General features: G+C 37.8%; 3 protein-coding genes across 5 annotated transcripts in view; 1 reads left to right on the top strand and 2 right to left on the bottom strand.

Moving 5' to 3' along the window:
• LOC148835191 (monocarboxylate transporter 2-like) overlaps nt 1–4505 on the bottom strand; it is a 28502-nt gene extending 23997 nt beyond the window's left edge. Inside the window, exons 1-2 of the mRNA XM_088916494.1 lie at nt 4426–4505; nt 64–305 (exon numbers count right to left, since the gene is read on the bottom strand). Coding sequence (XP_088772620.1) covers nt 64–280 — 217 coding nt within the window. The 5' untranslated portion in view covers nt 281–305; nt 4426–4505. The remainder of the gene's footprint in view (nt 1–63; nt 306–4425) is intronic.
• Nucleotides 4506–5614: 1109 nt separating this feature from the next.
• LOC148835189 (uncharacterized) lies at nt 5615–26117 on the top strand. 3 transcript variants are annotated; one of them, XM_088917508.1, is made up of 5 exons: nt 5615–5716; nt 6467–6584; nt 17539–17689; nt 22404–22592; nt 23853–26117. In XM_088917508.1, the coding sequence occupies exons 3-5, from the start codon at nt 17564–17566 to the stop codon at nt 24039–24041; spliced, it is 504 nt and encodes a 167-aa protein (XP_088773634.1). In that variant the 5' UTR covers nt 5615–5716; nt 6467–6584; nt 17539–17563; the 3' UTR covers nt 24042–26117. The 3 variants fall into 3 exon arrangements, with proteins under 3 accessions (XP_088773634.1, XP_088773635.1, XP_088773633.1); XM_088917509.1 differs by lacking the exons at nt 5615–5716; nt 6467–6584 and adding an exon at nt 13329–13368; XM_088917507.1 differs by lacking the exons at nt 5615–5716; nt 6467–6584 and adding an exon at nt 16221–16312.
• kbtbd8 (kelch repeat and BTB (POZ) domain containing 8) lies at nt 6956–16010 on the bottom strand. Its single transcript, XM_088917506.1, has 4 exons — nt 15986–16010; nt 13919–14120; nt 12353–13470; nt 6956–11546 (listed from the first exon to the last, which is right to left on the bottom strand). The coding sequence occupies exons 1-4, from the start codon at nt 15999–16001 to the stop codon at nt 11083–11085; spliced, it is 1800 nt and encodes a 599-aa protein (XP_088773632.1). The 5' UTR covers nt 16002–16010; the 3' UTR covers nt 6956–11082.
• Nucleotides 26118–27198: the final 1081 nt, after the last annotated feature.

Here is a 27198-nt window from a genome sequence, read left to right as displayed (position 1 = left end):
ATAGGTAATCAATCATTTTTCCACCTGCTGGACAAGTTTGGCTCCTTGTTGTTATACACTCACCTCCAGCATACATAGATGCAAGCATGATGGAAGACACCCAGGCTATTTCGCTGTATGAAGTGGAGAAATATTCCTGGATTTCCTTGAAATAAATTGTCAAGGCTTTCGGGAAGGCATAGGAGAATCCAATAGAAACAAAGGCCCCAAACACCACAGCCCACCCCCATCCGCCATCTGGAGGTGTATATCCCAAATTTGTAGATGTGGGAGGTGGCATGGCTTTGGTTTTTGTCAGGAAGATCCTGTGTAGACACACAAAAAAGAAAGAGGAAACAAACTGATTTAGGCACAGGGAGCAAGTCTGAAATCAAAGCAGATAATAACATTTATTTTCTAATGGTTTGAGTTTATTCTTGGGCCCCCAGCATTTGGCAGTTTTAGAAGCCATTTATTTAAAATATGTACCTTAATAGTGGGCGTGACTCATAGGTTACACTTGAGTGTATAAATGAATGTTCCTTGAGCATCCTGGTTAAGAACAGAAGATTACAGCATTTTTTGTTGTCAACTGTTAATCACTTTTAATTTTACAAAATGCCTTCAAAGAGATTATCATGCTGCTGCTGACATGATCAGATTCTAGCAGGCAGACAATAACTTACAGAGCAACAGACAGTATGTATTAGACAGTGAAGATGTAAAAGTGTATCGGAGATATACAGTAGGACCTCTTATATTTAAGGTAAGCCAATGAGAATTCTTTAGGGAGTTTAGTCAGGCCAAGTACAGCCCTACAGGACTCTCTTACATTATCTTGTTGATTGAGGCACTCACAATCGCCTGGACTCGCATCTGAGTCTAGACAGTCAGGCAACTTCACAATTCATTTAACCATGCCCCATCCATTCTTGGTTAGGTCATTTAACCAACTGTGTTGGAGACAGTAGTATAACTGTAGTATAAAAAGAGTGCCGTTGCAATATAAATGGAACATGAGACATGGAAGATGAAGGGAAAACACAGAAGGATCAATCAAATACAGGAAAAAAAGAAATAGCACAACGAGGGGACCCATCATTTCCATGCCAGGCTACAATATGCAGTACAATACAGGACAGCAAAGAGTTTGCATGAACAATACAAGAAATTCAAATGCCGTTAAGTGCAATGATAAGTGAAACGTTTTGTTGAAGAAGGTGAGATCAGGAGTGTCTGATCTGTACTGTATATTGTGTTCATTTCGGGGATTTGAAGTAATTTGTGTGACAGTGTGTAGCGGGAGGCGCCGCAGCGAGCACCGGTAAAAAGTCAAAGTCCTGGGCGAGGGGGCGGAAGCAGTGGAGTGAGCATAGCAGGGACCAAAAATAATACAAAAAGAGTGAAAAACTCACAAAAAGGCAAAAAAAAAATTGTAGCAATGTGCCTCGTTACCTCCAAGCTGGGCTTACCCTATTTAAAGGGGTCTGGCCTAGGACAAAAAAGAGCCGCAAGCACAGCAGCGACCAGACTGGACTTACCCTATGTAGCGGGATCCAGTCTGGTGAGCGGGGCGTGTAAGGCAGGAACATTACAAGAACTTAGTGCGTAAAAAGAAAGTGTGTGTATGCCTGCCCCGGTGAACGTGCATGATGGGACAGGCAAAAAAGGAAAGAAAAAGAAAACCTTACATGGGTGCAACCCCCTCTGGGACTGTCGTAGTCAAACTCCCCCTTCTGGGGTGGCCCTGGTCGTCCCATCGGGAGGTGTCCAGTGTGCCTTTACAGGACCTGCCCAGCTGGGGCTCATCATCTAGAAGCCAAGACAGCTGGGACTACAAAGGCGAGGCGTCACCCATCTACCAGGGCACACTGGACAGGGCCCCCGCGTAATGCCACACAAGTCTTGTACATTTAAGTTAATGGAGTTATTGAGATCTAATTTGTTAACAGGTCATGTGCAAGAGCACCACATCTGGCTGCAGTTTCAGTACAGGACTTTTCTTGTCCTAATGTAATGATGTAATATAGTCCACCCATGGCAGGTCACAGGACCTCCTCAGCTTTTGACTTTCCCCTGTTTCACAGCAACTCATACATTACTTGGGAAGAAAATGCTGAAATCACAAGGTTGCTTGCGACAAAAGGAAAAGGAGCTTGGAACGTCACATTGAATGAGAAAATTATAGTGAAAAACTGCTTGGGAATTAAATATTTATTTCTGTTGCAATTCTAACTATAATAAAAAAAAGTAAAATAATTTAACAGTAGGATATGTAGATGAAAAAGTTTTGTTTTTTTTTTATTCTCCAGTAGTTAAATCTATCTTGTGAAAAACATTTCCTTTTGGTGAAGGTGTTATGGTACATTATACAGCATAGCACTTGCACTGAGCCCTCAGTTTGGTTTATCTTCAATTTCAGCTTTTATTTCTGTTGCTTTTGTTTTGTTATGGCCATTCTGGAGTTGACAATTGTAACAAAATTGTTTTCGTTTTAATTATAAGTATTATTTCTACTATCATGTTCTTTAAGTATTGTGTACCAAACTGAAAAGCAATTTGAAGATGTGGTATTTAACTTAGTTCAACTGTGTAAAAGTGTCAAATATGTATTATTCTTATGATATAATAATGTTATGACAACTGAGTAAAATTGCAAGCATGTTATAAACTCTACCCATTTATTTCCCAGTACACATTTTGGTTGCTGTATCAGGACTCTTGTATTGCAATCCATTCATCATCAATACTCACCCCTAATATTAAACCTTTGTCCTACAGGAAGTGTGACTGGTTAAATATTGGCAAAGAAATCCATTTTAAGTTTTTGCAGTAAATGAGTCTGACATGTACTGTTGTCTTTCATTTGAGGAAAAACAAAGAAGTCCCCATCTCTTCAGACGAACAAACAGACTAAAAATGAAGAACACTATTTCCATTTTTCAAATAGTAACAGAGAACAGAAAAAACTTAGAATAAACCTCAGAATAAGAGAGATTTTTAGATACAAAACTGATTTATATGATTCTGACAATAAGAATGTAGAAAGGGAAAACTAATTAAATTCATACATTAGCTGTTATATGTGATTTAAATTTAACATTAGTGACTCTACACTGCATGTGACTTTCAGTCATGATCATACAAGATGGCAAATATCAGTCCAACAGCTTGTGCTTTACCTGTACTCAATGATTAATAGAAGGTGCCACATTACTTTGAATCCTTTTGTGAATGATGGGGGGAAAAAAAAACAGTTCACAGAAACAGTTTGAAATTCCTCATTCACAGAGAAAGGACGTCTTCAATTACCATTGAACTCAAGTCATTACTAAAACACAAGGGTGTTTCACTAAACACATTACTAAAATACATTGGTGGCTCTCAAGGGAGCCAGGAAGTCCTTGGACTTTGTCAGTGGCTGTTCAAAGGGGTGCCCAGAAACAAAGGGAAACTTTGAACCAGTGGAAGCAGTTCACAGTCAGTCAGCATTCTCACATAGTGGACCTGTCCCAACAGCAGCTAGGGTGGACTTGCTGACCAACGGTTCTGCTTTAGAATATTTTAAAACCGAAACTGTACTGATAATCAATTTATCGATAACTGTCAAATGGTCTTTAATTATTAACAACTATACTGTGTTTAAAATGGGAATCCTGACAGACCCTTGAGTTTACCTTCTGTTTTAAAATACTACTTAAAATGTGTCAAAAAGTAATGAAAACTTCGCTTTTTAGCTACAGATACTGATTTTAACGGGTCCAAATACTGGTCTAATTTTTGAGGACGTTTTTTTTTTAAAAAAAGAAGCTACTGCATCACAAAATAACTGAAGTGTAATCAACCCAGACACATGGAAGCTTGATATGGCGTAGTGACACGTTCCCATAGATGTAATTCACTTCACATTAATTTAAATATACTAACGCATAACGAACTACCAAATAGTTCATTAGTAATGGGTTAAAATAGCAGATTTTAAGTTTCCAAAATATCAAGCTTAAACAGTGTACTCCTTGCGTTTGACACCTTCGGGACATTTTCTCAAAACTGGGTTGAAAATACCTGACAGCTAGCTAAAGGCGGAACAATCATTTAAAGATCAGGCTACTACCTGCAGCAACTCCAGCACAAATGCAAATCTATAGGCATTAAGGTTGAAAACGTTTGGTTTTTTAAAAAAGAAAACCAAATGAACATAGACTTCTGTAAGGGAGTACAGGTTTACACAACATCTTCTAAAGTTATACATTGTTTTTGTACCACTGTATAGTAACTACAGCAACTGGGTTAAAGCTTTGATTAAAGTACAAACTACGCCGTACATGTGGAGACAGAAGTTTTAAACAAAGTTGCTACACTAACACTTACTTTGCTTTTAAAAAAAAACACAGGATTAAGAATACATGAGAATGCACACCATACAATACGTGTAGAAATACTTACCTCTTATGAATGGAAGATGAATGAGTTAGCTCAGATCCTCAGATGGTTCTTTCTGCTACAACGTTCGAACTCTTTTTTTTTCCAACTTTAAATCACGTGGCTTTCTTTGCCGGCTTCTGGAGTCGCTACTGTTTTATAACCTTGGGACTTCACGTCGTTCAACGACGCTAAAGCTACTTAAAATACTTGGCGATAGAGGGGGAGTTTGTGTGTGGTCAAATCCTTGTGAAACAATATGCATTGCACTCTAAAGCTGATTTTTTTAAAAAAAAAACACGTTTTGCATTTAAAGGTTGTGTCTGTACTGTACAGTGGTTGTTTGTAAAATAGTATCCAGTGTGAACAGGCTCCAGCAGCACAAAGCAAACTAGAAAAAAAACATTAAGCTATGCAGGTAGAGCACGTCAAGCATTACAAAAATAAACTTTTAAAACCATTCTTTACAAAACATGGTTCACAGCTTATTTGGATACTTCCGTCTATGTATTCACACTACATGATCTTAATGAGTTCTGTGGTTCATTTGTAGGCAAAAGTTATATTAAAAACTTTTGTGCACAGTTTCTATTCGTGAAACATCAAAATAAACTCAATCCCCAAAACGTGATCGCATTTTACGGCTACCAGCCCAAAGCCCTGTGCAATTAACAAGATAATTTGAAACATATATCCTCTCTCTAGCTCATGTTACATACTGTATGTTGTTGAAACATCACTTCTTTGAAAAGTTTAAATGCACACCTTGATAACTAACGGGACACTTAAATACATTGTACATTATCAAAACACATTCTATATTTATTTACATTGAGGGTTAGGTGGCCTTTTGCTGTGGATTATAGGCCATCTTTTATTTCGGTGCCTCAGGTAATAATTCTGCACAGAATATTTACAAAACCTTCTTGTGTCATGATTTTCATCTAAACTCAATGACGTCATGTTTGTAAAAGCAGATTTAAGAACGGATGAAGGTTCACCACACTATTTTTATAAAACGTATTATAAAAAAAATAAGGGTTTGATGACTAGTTGTTCTTTTCAGATCTCAGCACCCCACACATACCAATGCAACACATCGGAAAGAACAGTTTAAACAGATTCTAAAGTCCATTGCTGAACAAACAGATGTTTCCATAGTTAAGCAATACAAACGTTTTCAAAATCCCTTTTCTTCTAAATGCCATAAACCTTTGATATAAAATTGTTTATTGACGTGACGTTCTTCCTGGCGTAAGGACCACAGCAGGATTCCTTTGAGAAACGGGATATGGCGAGTTTTACGAAAATAAAGGTAATATACTGTAAAAAAAAAAAAGCATTGGCTACAAAATAATAGCATAGCTTTTAAACCTTGAACCAACAAGAGATTAAATGGTGACTAAAATAAACTTCAAACGATGCAATTGTAAATCTAAAGCGTGTATTGTATTGTGCATGATTCGCAAAAGTAATATTTTCATCGGAAGAAATAGTACGTCAATGTTTCAACTTTGGACTACACTCATCACTTGGTGCTCCCACAGGGAATAAGAAGTTCTATGACGATCATGTTTGGGGGAGGGGGGGGAACCTTAATAAATTGTCTTTAACCCGCAAGCAAAAGCAAAATCTGCAAGTGCAAATGTTTATCGAGAATATTTACAAATCTCTGGAAAAAAAAAATGAATAAAACTATTTCTATACATTTTACACCAGATAAACTACAACAGTGAAATACCAAGGTGGGTGATGTTCAGATACTGATCACGATCGCTTCCTTTTAAGTTGACATGAGACCTCAGCTTCAGTATCTAGGAACTTGAAAGGCTCTTTGCCACTAGTGGCTTCTAAGCACGTTACAGTACTCAGAAGAAAAGAAATGAATTGTTACGTAGGTATTTGTGCAGGCTTTTCAAGAAAGAATTCTCATTTTAGGATACTCAGATTGTAAGTAGTGAAGGATTTCTCAGACAGGAAACGAGATGCGACTAAATTCAAATCATTCAGCTCTGATGAGGGTTGTCATATTCTGCACATCCGAACTCATGACTATTTTTTTTAGGGGCAAAGCAAATAGGAATAGCCCACAAAGAAATGAACACTTGAAAAGTGGGACATTCATCACAATAAGCAATACAGAAGTGCCTGCTGCAACAATGCAGAACTTCATAGGAAGACTGGTAAGTGTTCTTTAAGTGTATAGTGCCGATGCTGAAAACTTATACATTTAAAAGTTCGACCTTGTGTAAATATTTTCTTAGGCTGTGTGGCACCCATTATTGATAAAGCAATATATGAAACCCTTTCGTGAAGACCCTGTAGGTTATAAAAGTATATACTAGCAACAACTGTTGCCCAGTTTTACTAGATTTGGAAATAAAGCCTACAGAGAAAGGATAATGTGATAGTCCAGCTGTCCCAGAGAACGATCCTGTGAGTCACTAGGTTGTATAGCATAAACAAAATGTAGTAGATGCTACCATTTTAAAACCCTCCCTCATAATGCAACATACCAATTTGCTGCTCACATGAAAAAGTAAACTTTTAGTCAGTTTTTGAAAAAAATCATTTTTAATTTTGTACATTTCAAAAGTTGTTCAACTGGGGCTGACCAAAACAGCACTACCAGGACAAAATACAGATGAAGCTCTCTAGAAACGCAAAGAAACGCTTTGAGGTATATTGTTTTAGTGCTTCAAAACAGGGAGAGAGACAAACTGAAATGCTGACAAAGCGATTACAAAAAGAGTGAAGCTAATCGTGGATTGCCCCCACAGCTGTCAAACCCCAAACAATCCACTTGGAAAGTAGAAACATATACTTTACATTTCACATGAGTGATTCAGAGCTTTAGACTTTTTAAAATTTCCCACGTGACAATGTGGGAAGCAAAAAACAAAGGGCAGATACTGCTTGGACACATCACAAAAGGTGTGCAACTCAAGGATGTTGTGCTCAAGCTTGCACCACAAGACCTCGTTTAAAACCCCATTAAGTTTTGTTCATCGTACCAAGAGATTATGATCCTGGGGGACCAAGAATGATTGTTGGTCTCAGGAGCGCATTGCCCTATACAGTTAAAACTAAACATCTTCCGTCTACAGGAAAGGAACCCCAAAATGTGGTCCAAATTTCTAAAAGGGCATTGTAGACTCAGCAGTGGAATAAGGACCTGGGTCACAATTTAAAACTTCAGGGAAATTAATGTGGAAGGAGGAGAAAGAAAATGTTTCTCTACGTTAAGTGTTGTGGGTACCTAGGACAGGTGTTTAGTTATAGCTGAATGAAATTGGAAAATAATTTAGGTTTTACTACCAGATTAGATGCTCCTCACATCTGCAACATAACGTTTTGGTGTTGAGAAGTTTGGAGTGGATGTCTGTGGCTCAGTTTTACAACTACAGCACCTGTTTCAGTGAGGAAGAAAAAGAAACCTTACCTATACTTTTGACACACCCATCTGTCTGAACTACTCCTTGCAAATGCTGCGAGATTCACAGTACATTATAGGAGATACGTGTGTTGCATTAACTTTACTGCCAGAGAGCAGATGACTGACCAAGCCCAGGAATGAGTCTGACTGGTTCAGCTAAGGGTCTCTTAGCTTCTAGTGCTTACCTACAGGCGTTGTACCTACACGTCGGTCCTGCAACTGACTCGGCAATGTCTGGACCTCACGGCTTCATTGGGCATAGGTTTTCATGGCAAAAATTGAGAACTGCGTTATAAATTTAAAAAAATAATAATTTGAACCCTCAGGGAAAAATAAGTTCAGAGTAAAGCAAGATTTATGTTCACTTTTATTCTGAAAAATGTGCAATATTGATTTCACAGTAGAGCTTTATTAATCCCCATTCCCCCACCCTCAAAATGAAAGAAGCTTCTAGGAAGCACAGATATTTCACCACTCATTCCTCACTGGTGGTCAACAGTGTTTGCAAGCATTGAATGGTTCAGTATACCACAAAATCCAATCTTTTTACACCAGAAAATGCAAGCAATACACAGCATTAAAAAGTCACATTTGGAGCACGTTAATAACATTACAATATTTGTGTACATACCATGTTTTAGAGCATCACGGAACCTTCCCAGTTCGGATCCCATCTCGGAAAAGTCCACTTGGTATTGTTTTGTGTAAAATTATGGCAAAAAATATTTTGACAACTCTACATACCTTAATCTCGTCATAGGATATTTCAACATAGCAAACCATCCCCCCCCCCCCCCATTAACTAGTCAAATCAAGTATAAAAGAAATAAAACATCTATTCTTAAAGTTGAGTATGTAAAAAAAAAACTGTGCAAGAACAGCAAACATTTTACAGTATATCACAACGAAACCTATTTAAATACAGTACCGTGTATTGGTATATAATCCTGAGAATTGTCCATTTCGTATATCACACTACAAGGCTTCCAGCTTAACAAGTACTGTTGTACACACGGCCAGATCCACACTTTCAGAAGTTAAGTCCCACTTCACAAAATGCAATAATCAAAAGGTATTAAATGTATTAACAAATGATTAGTTTCCTACCTGCTTAAGTTTTGAATAACTTTGTAAGTTACAATGGGCTCAGGTTGTACCTGCCAAAGACTAAGTAATAAAACCTCAAGGGCTTCGTCAGCTTAGCATGAGGAAGCCAAGTCATTTTGCCATGCAAAGTCATCCACCAAAGATCTGTCCTAGCCCATGTTACCGGGAACACTTACACTAAGACATTTTTTTTAATAAAGAGTCCCAGTAAATGAACATTGGTGTTGGGCACAACCTGACCAACCTTAAACAGCACTTCTAAGACTGGGTCTTTTTGGAAAGCATCAGATTTCATGACACAAATGTAGTGCAAATAATAAAGGGAAACCTGTTCTCATGAACAAAACTAAAGCAGATAGTTTCAAATGTCATAACATTAGAACGATGGATTAGGTTATTAGTCATATCTGTTAGATACAATTAAATGCTCTACTCTATAAATACAAAAGATTGTCAAAAGCAGCACCAAAATGTTTTACTTTTTAAATCAACTTGATACGTTGAACATGTTGTAAAGAGACACAAACACTTCAAGAACCTCTGCGGTAATATTAAGAAGGGTGCTTCATAAAGTTTGCAGCACAACCCCTTAGAAAAGATAGCGGTATAAGGAATGAATAGGACTTTGGAGGTACACAAAATGTATTCTGGACAATGTTAAATTTAAAACACAAGGTTTGAGCAATTTCTGCATTTATCAGTAGGCACAATGATTTTCTAACATGCATAAAATAATCACAAGTATCAAAGCTTAGTAGAGAATTTACAACAGACTGCCTTTGACAATACAACGGCCCATTTAAAAAAAAATCTGCAACCACTACCAGAAACAATGCTCTTTACCAAGTTAACGCTACACCTTAATGAATTTGTATTATTACCACTACAAACTCATCCTTCAGTTTCTTAAGCCTTTAAAATGCCTCCAAGAGTCCAAGAACTTCAAAAAAATTAAAGACAAACATCATGACTGGAAGAATCTAAATGCTAGGTTAAATGTGCTAAAAAAACGTTTTTTGCCGCCATTACAATTTCAAGCCAAATATTTTAGGAAACGTTAACCACTCCTCTCACAGAGAAGACCAACTACATTGTAAAACCCACAGCACACAGATGGCCAAACTCTAGTACTCGATGAAATTAAGTCTCTCAGAGATTCTTCACGGTATTCAGATTGATCATCACCTTATGTGCAGGAATAAAAGTGGTAACAAACCTAAACAGTTTTTAAGTTGGCTAGATAAGGGAAAATGCTTCAACCTTAAGTAAGCCCTACACTGCATAGAGAAGACAGCAGATGTCAGTTACAGTACCAAACAGATTTTATTAGGGGGCATGTGTGCATGCTCTCAGTTCGATTGATTTCACAAAATACAGCACATAGCCTACATGTCTGAGCATAAACACCATAAACTGAACAGAACTGTAAAAACTGCAAAGCAAATTGCTTCAGACAAGAAAGTCAATTCCATATTACATGCACTGATTTCTAAAACACACCCCCAGCGCATCCCTACCTAAATGTAAATGCATGAAATGCAATATTCAAATGTATTTAATATAAATTTGTGCCATTAAATCAACACACATTACAGAAGCCTCTTGTGAATATCCTGCACATGTCAGCAATTTCTGCCAGCAACTAGAATATTTTTCGAAACGTAAAATTAACAAAACAGTCAAGACAAGGTCATTTTAAGAGACATACCAAACTAACGTGTATGGTCAAAAACAACCACCAAACGTCACCAATGACCAGCGGAGCTGCTCGTACCCGTATACTTGACATTTCACCATGTTGATGTGCCTCCTGCATAGCTGCATGTTAACCAAGTGACAAATCGTAGCCTCTTAAAATGCTACTTAATAAAATGGCTCAACACACGTAGCAGACAAGATGATAATTGCACTTATGAACCCTTGCACCAGTGTGAAACACTGGTCAAAGTACTTAGTAGTGACTGGATTAATTAAAATACTGCAAGCTTTAAGAGCACCCATCATTCTTGACTTTGAATCCTTAATGCTTAAGACTACAGACTCGTCAGATTGCAAATACTGACAGTACCAGGCACACACAGACTCGCAAAACCACACATCCCTCATAGACAACATACACAGAGATCCCACTGCTGCTCTCACAGAACTTTCTGAAGACACTGTGGATACAGTTTGGCAACAACACATTCAAAATGGCGGCCAAGATCCCAAAGGCGGTCAGGTGTTTCATACATCTTAATCCACTGGTCTGTCTTCTCATTGTACTGGTACAACGAATTTTTCCGGCTGGTTCGAAAGACATGCTCCTCCACAGTGACCTGGGTAGCCCTCACAAACAAATGCAACTTGCCATGGAGAAGCAAGACTTTAATGTAAGGGCTGGTAGCTTGGTCAAATGGAAGATCCTTCTTCCGAATCCACATATTCTTTTCAATGTCATAGGTTTCAACTACAAAGGTACGCTGATGATTTTTACAGATACCAGCAATGTAGTAGATGCAGTTCTTGTACACCACCCCCAGTCCTTGACTTCTAGGGATACGCATTGGAGTTAGGTGGCCCCAGTAGTCCTTGCGGGGATCATAGCAGAAGAAGTATTCTCCTATTCAAAAGAGGATTGACAAATGTTACATTACTAAATGCTGCACTGCAACATTTCAGTCTCTTCTTCCAAAATTATATATGCCCATTGTGCATTAGTAACTGTCACACTAAGTTACATGCTACACCAATTTAAAGCTACTGGAGAAAGAACAAACCCTCTTAAGTACATCGGAATTTGACTTAATTACAGTACATCATAAGACTAAGCTCAAGCTCTTGGAAAAGGGTTAAAATGCTGACAACTCCGTGAAAACCAAAAGAACAGCTATGTAATTTTGAATTTGAGTAAGAAATTTCAGAAAATCAGAGATCAGAGATCTTAGGCAAAATTTAGGCTGGTTAACATGATCCGTACTGATAAGATCCAGGCAACAACAATATAAATAACACCATTTATACACATATTTTTAGACAAGTTAAAAGTTACTATTAATATTCCAAACATGTTGGAAGAAAATTCCCCAACTTGCATAGATCTGATGTACCCAAATCTAAATATCCTGATAAATTACTAGCATCAATGACCATGTTTCTTTTACAATCCAGAAGGTAGGTTATATTGTCATACAAGATCTAAAATGATTCCAAAAGTCACTACTGAAATTCCAACCATCTTCTTAAAGTTTATACTTAAATACTGTTTAATAAATTGAATCTTAAGCCCAGAAATGTTTCAAGTGTACGAAGTATCCTAAGCTATCTTGCCATTCCTTTACACTGCAGGTGTGGACCTTTTACTCAACACACCCATAGTCTAGAACCTACTACACGACACATTAAGTGTTCTAAAGATGATAAACTCACCTTGCAAAACAAAGATCTTGTCCTTGTATTCAACTGCACTATGAAACTCCATGGCAACAGGCATTGCGCTAACAGAGGTCCAGCAATTGTCTCTGGAATCATAGCACTCCACAGACTTGAGTGCATTGCGTCCGTCTCCTTCATAGACGCGCCCCCCCAGTGCATAAAGCTTGCCACAGCAGTGAACCAACCTGCATCCTATCCGTGCCCTCAGCATGGGAGACTTGGGTATCCATCGGTTTCCTGAATGCTCGTACATCCAGAAATCACTTTCTGCTTTATGGTCAATAGAGACCTCACTATTGCTTGGCCTGTAACCCCCTGCGATGTAAATGTCATTTTCTGATGACACCAATAGCCCCACCTCTCTCAGATCATTAGGTGGCTTGCATAGCTTGAACACCTTCCCTGCAATGGTGTCCAGACAAGGCACTGTTTGTTTCTTTCCTGAGTGTTTATGAGCTGCATCAAAACATATGATCATTTCCAAGGCTGTCATTCCCAGCCTCAGTGGGCATCCGTTGGTACCATTAAACTTCCCTTTATCTGCCCACTCTTTTTCCAAAGCCTGTGCAAATACAGGAGGAATTTTCTTAAAAAAAGAGTCTTCCAGTAGAGGTAGCCGAATGCATTTGGCAAACACTTCTGCGAGATCCGCCTCCCTTTTGTCTCGGTCATGTTCCAGCCACTTAATGATGCTGTTGTAGACATGCTCCTCTTTCTCCACATTCAGATCATCATTGTCAAGGACGCTTATGAGCTGATCCTTGGTCATGTGGAGGAACTCTTGCTCGTTCACGACACAGAGAAACTTTTTGCGGATGTAATCTTGAGATTTCTCTTTGAGCTCCTGATGTCCATAAGCATCTGCAAACATGAAGACCCCAATGCAGTTCTGAGGGTCCAAACGGCTGATCATGAACAGGGCACACTGGTCCTGCAGGGATGGTATATGGAAGATGCTAGCTGCAGTGAACAGAGCCTGGACATTTGACTCCGACAGTGTGACCTTGGAGGTATATGCATATTCTAGTACAAGATGCATTGATTCCGACTCAATTCCAAGAATCTTAATTTTTCTCTGGGTGCTTTCAGTAAGGCCACTGGTGAACATAGACCTAAGAAAAATGACACTGTAAATAGTTAGGAATATCAACACAAGTGCCTATTTTGTACAGCAAAACTTTCAAAAAAATGAAAATGACATTAAGATAATTTACACAATTGTCTCATTGGTATGGCCATTATACATAAATGCTCTCTAATGCACTCGTTACACTTCTATACAATTGCCGGTTTAGAAAAACTATAAAGTGAACTACATACGTTTACAAGTCTTTATTCAATTTTTATTATACATTCACACTCCTCCTTTGTGCACAAATTCTTGACTGCATAAAACGTCTCAGCAGGGTATTACTAAGCATGTGCTGATTGCATAAGCACAGTTAAACTATTCCAAAGCCAATTACAAATTAAAAGCTGTACAAAGAAACTGCATTTTTCTTACTTAGATCTGGATATTGGCAGAAGCAAGATAAAAGGGCTTACAGTAACATTTCATACCTGAAATAAGGACTAATTGCTGCAAGGACATTTCTGTGACAGGAGAATGTTTTTCCATGATCCACTTCCACCACAATATCCGTCAGCTGCCCTTCATCATACAAAGATTTAAGCTGCTGGAGAATTTTACATGCATGGAGGGGGTCCATTCCATTGTAGTTGGAGTTGGCAGCAGTCCCATTCTGTAAAAGCTTGCCTATATCTGAAAAAAAGAACACAGAAAATTAAAGTTTCAAATACTAACAAAAGCTTAACCTGTGTGCTCAATGAAGGTTTCAGCTGAGTGATATTAGCTTAAAATACATATTTAATGATCAATGGAGAAATTAGTTAATTGATCTTCAGTCCATTACCCCTTTGAAGAATAAGATCAGCATTAAACACCAAAGATCTGGGGGTTTCACCCCCCAAACTAGGAAGGTGTAACACTTTGCTTATTGATCAATCAAGTATTTTAACTGAAGTAATCTGATTGGTAGATTTTTCTTGATATCGACATTAGGGACGAATCATCTGCAATTGATCACAAGTAAATTGTTCTAATGTTGGAATTTCCCCAATTTGATAGAGCATATCATACCTGCTGCACTGGGGCTCTGGAGAACAATATTGGAGAAGCACGTGCTAAACGTTTGATTCTGTTTATGTAATTAGCCAATTTACAGCACATTAGACACAGAGCTCTTAAGTGTTTAGCATAATTTAGATTTACACGAATTGGCTAGAAGACATTAAAACTACATAAACATGAAATGAAAAGTTCACAATCCGGTCAAGTTAAATGTTCTTCCAAACACCGAAGGTCAATACTTTCTGCCTAAAGCGTTGTGCGCTATTTATTAGTACTAAAATACTGACGTTAATCACACTTTACGATGTAACATAGTGCATATTCCAGCAACTTACACTCAGAATGTATTCGGTTTAAAAAACCAAACGCAATAATGAGAATGCAAAGTTAAAGATAATTAAAATTTAGAAAAAGCCACCATACTATGCTTTAAAAGTCTTGACTGTCATCGATATAGCTCCAATCTTTAGTGGCACGAAATAAAGTAGCACCGAAATATTGCATCATTCCTACTATAAAAACAAATCTGTTATAAATCTGAAAACTAAATAATCATTAAGACTTCTTTGCTTACTGTGGAACTCGTTGTTCGCTGGCTGTACTCTAAACGTGTTGTTACACCACAGCAACATATAAGGCAACTTTATATGTTCTGAACGAACCTACTTCAAGACGTCTTCAGAAGACTTACTGTACTTTTTCTAACTTAACTTAAAAAAAACACCCAGAGAAAGAAGTATAGACGTCGTCAATTGCAATACATTTGGAAATAAAATTCGAAACACACTGAGGTATTTAGAAACTTTGAATTGCATTTTGCAAGATTTAACATCAGTCGGATTATGTCATGTGTGGTGGATGACATCTTCGTCGAAAATCTGAATGTTTCCCCAATATTTCACAGCCTACTTTTGTTGACAATATAACCTGTCCGGTACAACCTAACCAAACAAAGAGTCAGACGACACCACGGAATATTCCAAATAAAGGTTCGAGCAAGCTGGACAGCCAGAACACCGCCGAGTAACCTACACAAAGCTTTTGTCTGAAAAGATCATTTAAGTACGACAGCGTGACCTATTGAAAATTGGACAACTTTTTCTGCTCAAAAGTACAGAAAAAGCCCGTTTCAAAAGGCAAGCATTTGAGGTTACACTCTTGAGTGATGATCTCAATAAAAAAGTCTGACAGCTAAATCAATTTCATGGTAGAACGATATAACAGGGACACACAACACCATCCGCTACCGTAACATCGTGCAATGGGTTTTAAAGCTCATACAATGTTTTCCTTTCTCTAAAGCAGATTGTAATTAACACGCGTCGAGTGTAAGGATTAGTCTCACAGTGGCAGAAAAAAACAGTCCCTTTATGTCAACACTTGCTGTTTTTTTTAAAGACCACTTATCCGTATTCCCTGCTATTCGAAGTTTAAAACTTTGAAATGTACAGAAGACGCTCAAAATACTAAACCCAAACAATCCAAAAATCGCTAACCTCCACCGGCAGCCATCGCTCTCACTTCTTCTCACTGCGGAACAGAAACGTCACTAATAACGACGAACCCCGGAAACCGATATCAACCAACCGCAGCTGCCCACACTCACACAGCAGCCAATCACGACCTCACGTATTTGACACCCGGGGCTCTGTCAGGGAGTTTCTGCCCGACTACAACTACCAGAATAGCTGCCGCACGTTTTAAACCTTGTTCCCCAAACGATTGACGATTAGCATCATGGGACTTGTAGTCATTTTTTATCAACGTTTTAAGAATACTCCTGAAAGAAAACCAATGGAATACACAACACTCAGTCTCGAATGGTATTGTGATTAAATTTCCATTGGTGATTTCTTAAAAAAACATATAAGTGGGATTTTGCTATACGGTGAAATTGCTGAAATGGAATGTGGTTGTTTGTACTAAAGATATAGCCACTTCACATATCGGGCTTGCTGTCTTATAGAATAATTGTGTTATGTTAATACATGACCTTGATCACTGTCCGTTTCTTTAAAGTGTCGTTGTTACCACTTTTCGTGTTTTCTATGTAGATTTGTCCCTGTGTCAGTTATTTTTTTTCTGTAAGTCCTCACGTTTTAATTGTTAAATTACCTAAGGGAGAAAAAAGTTTATTCTTAAGCAGCACTGAAATGTTTACTTCTTAGTAGCGTTAGTACTACTGTATGATATAATTCCTTTAGTATCAGATCAGCCGTAGGTGAAAAAGCCCCAGGCATCAACTCCACTGCAGTGGAGAATACAGTGCTGCAGTGTTCTGAAATCTATGATACAACAACGTGAATTTTGTTAGTTTAGTCTTGAATTGAAGCTGAAATTCATTTCAATTACGTTTTAGCTGTTCGGACGCGCAAAGTCTTGTATATTCTAGTCAGTATGTTACTCTAGTTGACTAAGCTTTACTGCACTTTAGATTAGTTTCAGTACAGCTGTGGATCAAACAGGAATCCGAGTGATCCATTTGGGTCCTTACAATTCTTGAGGCTCCACAGAAACAGGAAAATTTCACACCTCAGGTGTAGAAAATCCACTTTCTTGTATAGAGAAAACGTCTATAAGAAAGTCAAGTAATAGCCACCTGAAGAAGGCTCCACGGCCGAAACGTTGTGTTTTCTTTCTTCTTTTTTTCAGCATGGAATAAACCTATTACGTGTTCCTTTGCAGCCTATGCATGCTGATGCAGCTACCCACCTATAAGAAAGTCATATAAATAAGTCATAAGTCGCACTTTTTGACACGTGGTAGTGGTAGCGAATAGGGGGTGCGGTGTTAATCATTATACACTTCAGTTTAGTTTTCTGTGTAAATCAAGTGTCCTTGTAAAAAGGGACTTCTTGAAAAAACAATTCACTAGCTTGGCGAGAAAGACGAGATAGAATAAAATGAAGAAGCAGAGTCCGGAATCATTCTGACTTTTCCTCTTTTCCATGTCTTCATGTTAGACTTACAGCAGGTTTGTGATCATACGGGTTAAAACGATGACTGATGAGTTACAAAAGTATTCTGCACTTCTTGTGCTGTCTTTCAGATAATATCCCGAAGCTGTGATTAAAATGTTTGCTGCTGCTCTGGCAAGGATTACCAGAAGCATAAAAGCAACAGTAACTGTGAGGTTTGCTTATACTCGGCCTTACGGTACAGGTGGAAATAACTCAGTCAACAGAGCCAGTGGGGTTCGGGTAAGTGGGGGAAAACTAAAGCAACCTACTGTATTGTGAATTGGAGATGAAAATAATAAGAGAATTTCCATCCATCTATTTTCTAGCTGCTCTATTCAATGCATACACAGGGGAGCTAGAGCCTATCCCAGCAAGCAGCAGGCACAAGGCTGGATACGCCCTGGACAGGATACTAGACCATCACAGGGCACACACTAACACCAGGGCCAATTTTCCCAAGAAGCCAATTAACCTGGAAGCACATCTTTGGACTGTGGGAAGAAACCAGAGCACCTGGAAGTAACCCACCCATATATGGGCAGAACATGCAAACTCAACACAGACGACACCCCAGGAATTGAATCCAGGGCCCCAGTGTTGAGAGACAGCAATACTAACCACAACACCACTGAGCTGCTCTAATAAAAGGGAAATGTATTACATATTATTTTTAACTGTATTAGAGTGATTTTTTTCATTATTATTAATAGGAAATTTTCAGTTAGCCTGAAAGCTTAAATATCAGTTCCAAAACATTACTGTTTTCTAATTTAAAACTTTGAACTTATAAAAGTGGTGTCTGTGTAAGCAAAACTAAAAGTACAATTTAGTAGTTTGTCCATTTTGTATAACCGATTAGACTCCTTCTGACCTAATTGATAATTGGACATTACTTTGGAGCAGTGGTTAGGGTTCTGGACTCATAATGTACCTGGAAGGTTGTGGGTTCAAATCCCAGGGGAGGTACTGCTTTTGTTCTCTTGAGCGAGATACTGCTGGCTGAACTGCTCCACTAAAATACCCAGCCGTAGAAATGTGATGGAAAATTGAAGTCGATTTGGATAAAAGCATCAGCCAAAAAATATAATAATAATAATTAGTTACTCAAACCCTACATGACAAAAGTAATTTTAGATTGCTCTTTAATACAGCTTCCATGGATGTTGGGCTCATGTTTAATGCATGTGCAGTGGAGACTCAACAAAATCTCACAAATATGATCGGAAAATCTTTCTTTATGCACAGATCTCTTAATCTAAAATAAGATAAAATCAAACTAGAATTGAGGAAAATCATAGAATCGTATAAAGCAGTCCTTTTGGAATTCTGCTGTGGATTTATTTTTTAAGATAGTGTTTCATTTGTGAGTCTTTGTAGAGCCACCCCTCCAAAATCACTTTTTTTTTCCCCACAAAGTAGCACCTTAGTTTCCAGCTCCCTTTGCAATTTGACTGACATTTCAATAAGGGTGTGCAGACTTTTGATATCCATTGTATGTTATATCTTGTTATATCTTGTGTTACACCAGTGAGCAGAATTTATTTTTTTCACGTTTTCAATGTTCAATATTTTCATGCGTATTCTTAGTCCTGATGAAGATCTGTTGTAGATCAAAACATGAACTCCTTGCGTGGCAGTGAAGTACGTCTTTTTCAACAATTTAAATACAATATTTTTAAAGGTATAAACTCTTCATTCCCCCTATACTTCATGTAACTTACATCTTTTAAATTTGTATTTAAAAGGTGTATTTATTAGAGGTTCCCCTTTGTACCTTAGTTCTCATTTCCCATGAATTCTGATAGCTTATTCCTAAAATGACTTGTCATACCCAAGATCTACATTCGGTTCAGTTTCAAGTCATAGACAGATGGACTGACATCCTGCTCAGGAATTGTCTGATAAAATGCAGAATTCATGATTGTGTCAATGATGGCAAGCCATCCAGGTCCTGAGGCAGCAAAGATTCCCCGAACCTTCACACTCCCACCAGCATGCTTGATTCATGATTGAGGTTCTTCTGTTCCAAAGCATTGTTTGGGTTTTACCAAAATGAACATTTCACATTGAGGCCAAAGAGTCCTACTTTTGACTCATCTGTCCGGAGAACATTGTTCCAGAAGCCTTGTGGGCTATCTGTGTCCTCACTGGTAAACTTCAGATGGGCAGCAGTGTTCTTTTTGGAGAGCAGTTGTTTTCTCCTTGCTCTCCTTCCATGAACAACATTCTTGTTCAGTCATTTACTAAGAGCTGAGTCATACAAAGTCACATTAAGACAATACGAGAGTAGCCTGCAGTTCCTTCCTTTGTACCTTCCTTTGTAATGTACTTTGGTGATTTTCCAGTTTGTTCTTGGAGAGATTTTCCTAGACTCCTGGGTGCAATCTTGAGTTTTTTCCAAGATTGTCTGTCCAACAGTGGATTGGTGGAGCCCCATATCCTTAGAAATGGCTTTGCAACCATTTCCAAATACATGAGCATCAATAACTCATTTCCTCTTCAGAGATTCCCCTATATCATGGCATGACTTGTGTCCACACCTGTATGATGAAGACCAAACTCACCTTTCCGCTGTTTATATGGAGTGGGGCCTTCCAGACATTGTTCCCTTAATTGAGCTAATGAAACTACGGTTTCACTTACTTTTTCACATCTCCTGTATGTCCTGTACCTTAATTGCTCATCATTTGTTTAATTCATCTTTAAGAGACAATGAATTGGTTATTATAAACCTTATGTGATACATAAAGACTGGTTTTGATTCAAGAAGACTATCTGGTTTTGATTCAAGAAGACTATCATGGTCAAACTGTGAAATGTGTATATTTATCTTTGGGGTTCACAAACACTTTTGGGGCACTGTATTGCAGGACCCAAGTGATTTATCCAAAAAATAAAGGTATGTTCTGAATATCTAATTTTTTAGTCTGCTGAGATCAAAATCACAGAAGGCTATATCAAAACACTCTTAATAATGGAACATGCAGAAAGCATGTTGAGTCTGGGTAGCAATACTGGCTTAATTCAATTTTGTAAAAAAATAAGAATGCTTGAAAATTTTTATTAATGCTGTCAGTGACTGTAAATATGCACATGTTGTTGATGGATGTCATGTTATCCCTAACATGAAGTGTTCGCTTTAATTTCTTCATCTAATCTGTTATAGGAAACATAGTAATTACTGCTATGAACTGTGCAATTACTTCACAATTTCCATAAATTATAGCCTCAGCCTGGCTTCTTTTCTCTTCCTCTTAATTAGAATTAATACACTGACTGCATAATGAAATTAATTATCTTTCTGTGCAAAAGTAAATCATTTTTTTAATGACACAATTTATGTCCATTAATTTTTGCAAGTCGGTTACTCAGGAGATACCATGCATGTTAATTTGTGAAGAAATGTGGAATATCTTTCTTAGTAAACATTTGTAATGACAAGGTAGAAAGGCACAAACTGTAATTTTTCTGTTACTACATTTATTTATATGCTAGGTTATTTAGGGGACAGTAGTAAAGCAGGGTTTGAGGCTTTTTGTGCTTTAAATGCAGATCAGTTTTGTCATGTGATTATCATCAGATGTGGTACTGTACTTAGACATTTGCTTAGAATTATGGTACACCTTTTAGAGGCCCCAATAGGGTGAAAGAATCAGTTGATTTAAGTACAACAACAATTTCCAAAAACTGTGTAGCAAATTACATTTGATTTAAAAACCGTAAGAGCTTAGTCTCATGTGTTTTAAAGAATGAATTCACTGTGTGAAATCCCCCTCACTTGAAGGTCTTTAAGCATAAAAAATTTAAAATGTGACAAAGAATCACCAATAAATAACAATGTAAAACATGTTTGGTGTTTAATCTCCCTACATCTTACATTTGCAGCATAGAAGTAGAACCAACCTTTTGTTGGTCTATAATAAAACAACAAACAGAAACAACCTTGGTTAAAAATAAGCATTCACATTTCCCTTTCGAAAGCATCTTCTGTGAAACATGTTTTTCAGTTTAAAATACCTCTTCCCTAAAACAATCCATCATCTTGCTTCAGCTGTAAATTAGTAAATTATTGATGGTGAAATATTCCTGTGATTATAATACTGCTTTCACCATACATTAGTTTATTGTATTGTACTTCTGTATAATATTACTGAAAAAGGGGGTAGTTGTAGCCCCCATTGTATGTGCACCGCAAGATATAAATACTTAGTATAGTAATGCGGAACTATTATTGAAAATATCATATCCTCTAATAACCTAATGGAAATAGAGTCTTAATGAACTATGAAGTCCAAAATTCTTATTATAATCATAATCATTGATCACAGTTACATTTAATTACATACAATAATGCAAGCCAATGACTGTACTGTAGATTTTCAAGTAATTGTAAAATTCTACTAAACGTCTCATTCTAAATTAAAAAGAAAGAGAAGTTCAACACAAATTCAACTGATTGATTATACATTTGTACAGTATTTCAAGATTCCAATTTAACCCAGAATCTCTGACAGCATACAACCTGCTGCGTGATCTTTGTTCGAATGAACTTTGTGTTTCTCCAGACAGTAGATATGGATAGCAATGGGGGATGTCTGGACATTAAAAGGGAAAAGGCTGATGCGTTGAATTAATTTTTCACAGTTTGCCATGGATAAAAAAATAACAACATGCCTTAGCCCATGGAAATACAAAAATATCTTAAATACTTTTGGCATGGAAGCAGATGTGTTACAACGACTGTACTACAAGTATTTAAGATGGAGTCAATACCTACTGTACAGTACCTAAGAGGCTCCAAAGATTCCAAAACATATTTCTGGAGTGACCCAAAGAGACAGCTGCCATTAATGATTTCAGGGAGGGCAGTAGGATATTTGCAGATCTGCTAAGGAGGCTACAACCGCCCCCTTTTTGAGCACCATGTTTTCCTGTTGTGTGAATGTTGACACAGGTGCTGTATGATGGAGAGTGCCCAATCTGTGTGAAGGAAATCAAGTGCCTGCAGTATCTGCAGCAGCGTCAACAGGGCAAAGTGGAGTTCATTGATATCTCCCAGAAGGACTACGATGGAATGAAGTATGGGGGAATCACGTATGAGGTGGCAATGGAGCAAATGCATGTGATTGATGAAAAAGATAAGGTAGGGGAAATTATTAAAAGATAAGGTGTAATGGCTGTTAGGGATGCAGGGAAGAAGACTTTTCTTTGCCTTGAATAGTATGCCCATTTGCTACATCTGCGAGTACCATAGTTGTGTGGTTTTCATTGACCTGCTGTGTAGTCGCAGGTCACATTGTTTGGCTTTTTCTCCAAAGGCAATAGCCCTGGCCTCCCCGGCTATTATCAGTACTTTTCAGGCTGGGGCTGACAGTAATGCTACACAACACAGCAAATGATGGAAAGTGAGTAAAAGAAAATAGAATTGCAGTCCACACAATCGATTTCACATTTTTCCAATTTCCCCATCCAGTACAACGTTTGGTCTGTGAAATTGTCCACAGATTTTTGAAACGAAAGGGAGAGACTACCCAGAGATCCTGTTATTTAATGATACCTTTTGCTTATACGGTACATATATATTCCTCTATTTGCTATCTTTTCTGAATGTGGTGCCAGTTTTCCTGATAGGTGTAGTTTATCCTTTATTTTGCAAAGGAACATTTGTATAACAACTCTGAAAAATAGGATTTTCAAATGTGAAATAGCTCCATAATGGTGCTTAACGTTTAGAGGCTCAAAAATGGCAGTTTTTCAGTATCATTTAAAATTCTATAGTAGGCATTTCCCATTTGGAGTGTAAACACTAAAAAAGTTCTTTTTCTGTGAAGAAAAGGCTTTCAAGTGCAGCATTTCTTGATACACAGCATTCAGGTATTTTAAGTGGAACAGATTAAGAATTCAATAAGGTGCTATCTTTTCTCCTTTTAAAAAGAACAACCATGCTATACTGGAGATTTGTTCTCTGTCACAAATGAAATGTGTTATAGAACATAAAAAGATTAGCAGAGAGTTAGCTCAGTAATTTGATTTATTCCCCATTTTCTGACAAATCAAATCAAGGAAGAGACAAAGCGAAAATGAAACCAATGGATTTTAACTTTAGACCTTGTTTTCGAGAATGAAGTGGAGATCGCGATTTCTAAAACTATTTTTTTTCACGGGATCAAAGCATTCAGAAACTTCAATAGTGAATTAACGTACCACATAATGGGGAAAAAAAGGCTGCTAAAGGTGTATGTTGGATATACAGTATTGTGGAAATAACAATAATAATCAAATGTTTTGGTAAGCGTTTGATAATATAGTCTTTATTGACTCTCCAAATGATTGACACATAACTTTTAGTATTTTATTTATATTCCTTTAATTGAAGTCTACATTCTTGTTTTTTTCCCCTTAGGTCCACTGTGGGGTTCCAGCTTTTAAGGTGATGTACACTGCAGTGGGTCTTGCCTGGCTGGCTCACTTCATTTCCCTGCCAGGGATCAGGACTCTCATGGACAAAGCTTATTCTGTATTTGCCAAAAACAGGCTGAAGTGGACTGGGAGGGAAAGCTGTTCTAAAGGAGCTTGTGCAAAAAAACGATGACACCCAGACCACCACCAGACACTATTCAGAGCTCGTATTGAACAGTGAGCTGTGATAAGCAAGGGCCAGCTTAAGGGAGGCACCTACAGTACACTAGTAACTGCTCTTCCAGAGACTTTGCATACTTAAAGGACCTTATAAAAACTACAGAACGTAAACCTGAGAGGAGTAGAAAAGAGCAGTTAAGTTTTTCTATCTCACGGAACTATCACATTTACTTTTAGGTAAACTTTTTAGTGTACAGTTGTATGCAAAAGTTCAGGCACCCCTGGCCAAATTACATGTTTTGTTGATTTTCTAAGTGAAAGGAAGTTAGCACAACCTCTGCAGCGAACAAACTTAAACGTGACATATTTTTGCAAATTTTAATGCACAGTTCCTATTTATTTGCTGAATTTAACATCTTTACATACACACGTTTTTCCTTAATTATCTATTTCCTATACTGTTGGTAGACCTCTTTATCATCCTTTATAGACCTACATGCAGACAGTTCCTTGCAAACATGATCAGACCCTTGCACAGATTTTCTATCTCTTTATTTAAAGCTAGCAGTCATGACACTTTGGAGTAGTAAATACAAAGTGTTACATAAGTAGTAATAATACTTGTTATATACACATCCTAATCCTCACATTCAGTGTAAAAAATAAATGATAGAAGTAAATTGATAACATGAAAGAAAAATGGTCGGACAGGATCGCATATGTATTCAAACCCTTTGTTGTGACATCTAAATTAAATTTAACAATAACAACAACAAGCCATACAATTAGTTGAATGGCCTCTGCGTGTAATAATGGTGGTTCACATGATTTTAGAATACATATACCTATCTCTGTAAGGTCCTTCACATTTAATTTGATTATTTCAAGCAAATATTCAACCACAAAGACCAAGGAGCTTTGAAAATAACCCAGGGATAAAGTTGTATTAAGGTGGATTAGGAGAAGGGTATAAAACCATTTCAAAGACCCACACTTAGAGCATGGTGAAGTCAATCATTAAAAAGACTAAGGGACTTAGAAACTGCTTATATCAGGTCGTCCCTACAGACTGAGCCGCTATTAAAAAGAGGAAACTGGTTGCCATGAGGCCAACAGCTTTAATGGAGTTACAGAGTTCAGTGGCTGTGAGATGTGAGAAAATATTCATGGGTCCAGAATATCCCAGTCACTCCACAAAGGTGTTGGTATGGAGATCAGAACATCTCAAATCCAGCATGGGTAAGCAACACAGCCTGTGATATTCCAAACTTGGCAAAAGGTTCAGACAAGACAAAATTGGTCTAAATGCAAAGTGTTACATCTGATGGAAACCCACCAAGTAGTCAGCACCATCCTTACTAAAATGCGTGGTGGCGACAGCATTACATTATAGTTCTGTTTCTCAACAGGTTAGACTGGGAAGCTTGTCAAGACCGAGGGGGTCATAGAATGAGCAATGCACTGGCAAATCTTAGAATAAAATTAGTTTGGGATCTCCAGAAAAAGTGGAACAAAACGTCACCTTTCAGCAGGACAATGATACAAAGCAAAAGGCCACAGCTACACTGAAGTGACTCAAGGATAAGGAAGTGAACGTCTTTGAGTGTTGAAAATCTGTGGAACTTGAGAGAGCTTGAGAAAATGTGGCAGGAAGAATGGACAAAAATTACACCAAGTCAGTGTGCAATGTTGATAGAGACTGATGGAGTCTGCTAGCAGAATCTGTATGTTACTCTGTACCCAGATAGTGGTAGGAGCTGTGAACTCCTGCTGAATTCACATTCTAAACTCTAACCTTCACGCTTTCTTTAGCACAGATCCTTCTCCCTCCCTGTACTGAACTCCCATCTTCTGTACTAAACTTCCTGATGGGGAATGTTTATACTAAACTCCTGATAAGAAAGGAATGTTTTAAGTGCTTTCTGGGTCCTGGAGTTTCTTGAGAAAGCTACCTCAAAGACAGGAGGGTGTAGAGAAAAGTATATATTAGCTGTGTAGAGCCATATCCCCTTTGAACTACTATAACTACTCTGGTCCTTGTTGTGGTTCCTTGTATGCATACAATAAAGTTTGGCTTGATGAACGGACACTTCAGGCTCAAATCTCTTGATTTCTACAAGACTTAACCAAAAAGACCTGAAGCTGTAATTGTTGCCAGAGGTGCTTCTACCACATGTTGTTTCCAGGTCTGAATACTTATGGGATCATGAACATGTTTAATTTTTTTCTGTTTAGGTTTTACTGTTCAGTTACATTTACTGTAATTTATTTAATCTTAGAAGTCTAAGGTTTCAATATTTAGGTTTTCAACCAGATATCAAGTTTAAATATTATACAGTACTATAAAGTATTTTGTAATTTCACCAAATGGAACTGGGGCCCTGGGTTCAATTCCTGGGGTGCTATCTCTGTGGAGTTTGTATATTCTCCCATGTTGGTGTGGGTTTCCCTTGGGTGCTCTGGATTTCTCCCACAGTCCAAAAACAACCTGGTCATTTAATTAGCTTCTGGGGAAATTGGCCTTGGAGTGAGTGTGTGTGTCTGTGTCACTGTGTGCCTTGCAATGGACTGACATCCTGTCCAGAGTGTCTCCTGCCTTGCGCCTGTTGCTTTCAGGTATAGCTCCAGCTCTCCTTCGACACAGTGTTGAGATAACGCAGTTAGAAAATGGATAAATGGATAAGACCACTTTGGGTCTGAATACTTTTGCAAGACACCGTACATAGACACACATATAATGTTTGCATATAATATTTCAGAAACTCTACTAAGGATGAAACAGCTGAGTGTAGCTGCTTTGACTTTACATGCCATTTGGAAATAGACCTATTTTTATATTTGTATGCTGTCCAGGTTTGTGAAAGGGTCTGAGATAAATAAGTTTCAGATTTGCTTGATTCATAGCGACTGTACATGTATATAAATATGCTGTACATTTTTGTATGTATTTCATCATTATGTTCAAGTTACATTCATCTGGATTGTGGACAAAAGGTGCCGTTTGTGCCTTATTAATATTAAGCCATCTCTTGTGCATATGAAGTTGTGGAACGCCTGAAAATAATGGAGGCTGTTGGGAATGAATTGCAGAAGAGTAAACGATGACAAGGAAAGCAGCGGAAGCTAAGCAGGGGGTGTAATTCTGGTTTAAATGTACTTTTTGCAAAAGA

The sequence above is a fragment of the Atractosteus spatula genome, chromosome 5, assembly GCF_055471065.1.
Source record: "Atractosteus spatula isolate fAtrSpa1 chromosome 5, fAtrSpa1.hap1, whole genome shotgun sequence".
Taxonomy (NCBI): Eukaryota; Metazoa; Chordata; class Actinopteri; order Semionotiformes; family Lepisosteidae; genus Atractosteus; species Atractosteus spatula.
Note: the sequence above shows the minus strand (reverse complement) of the source record. Positions and strands in the feature narration are given on the sequence as shown.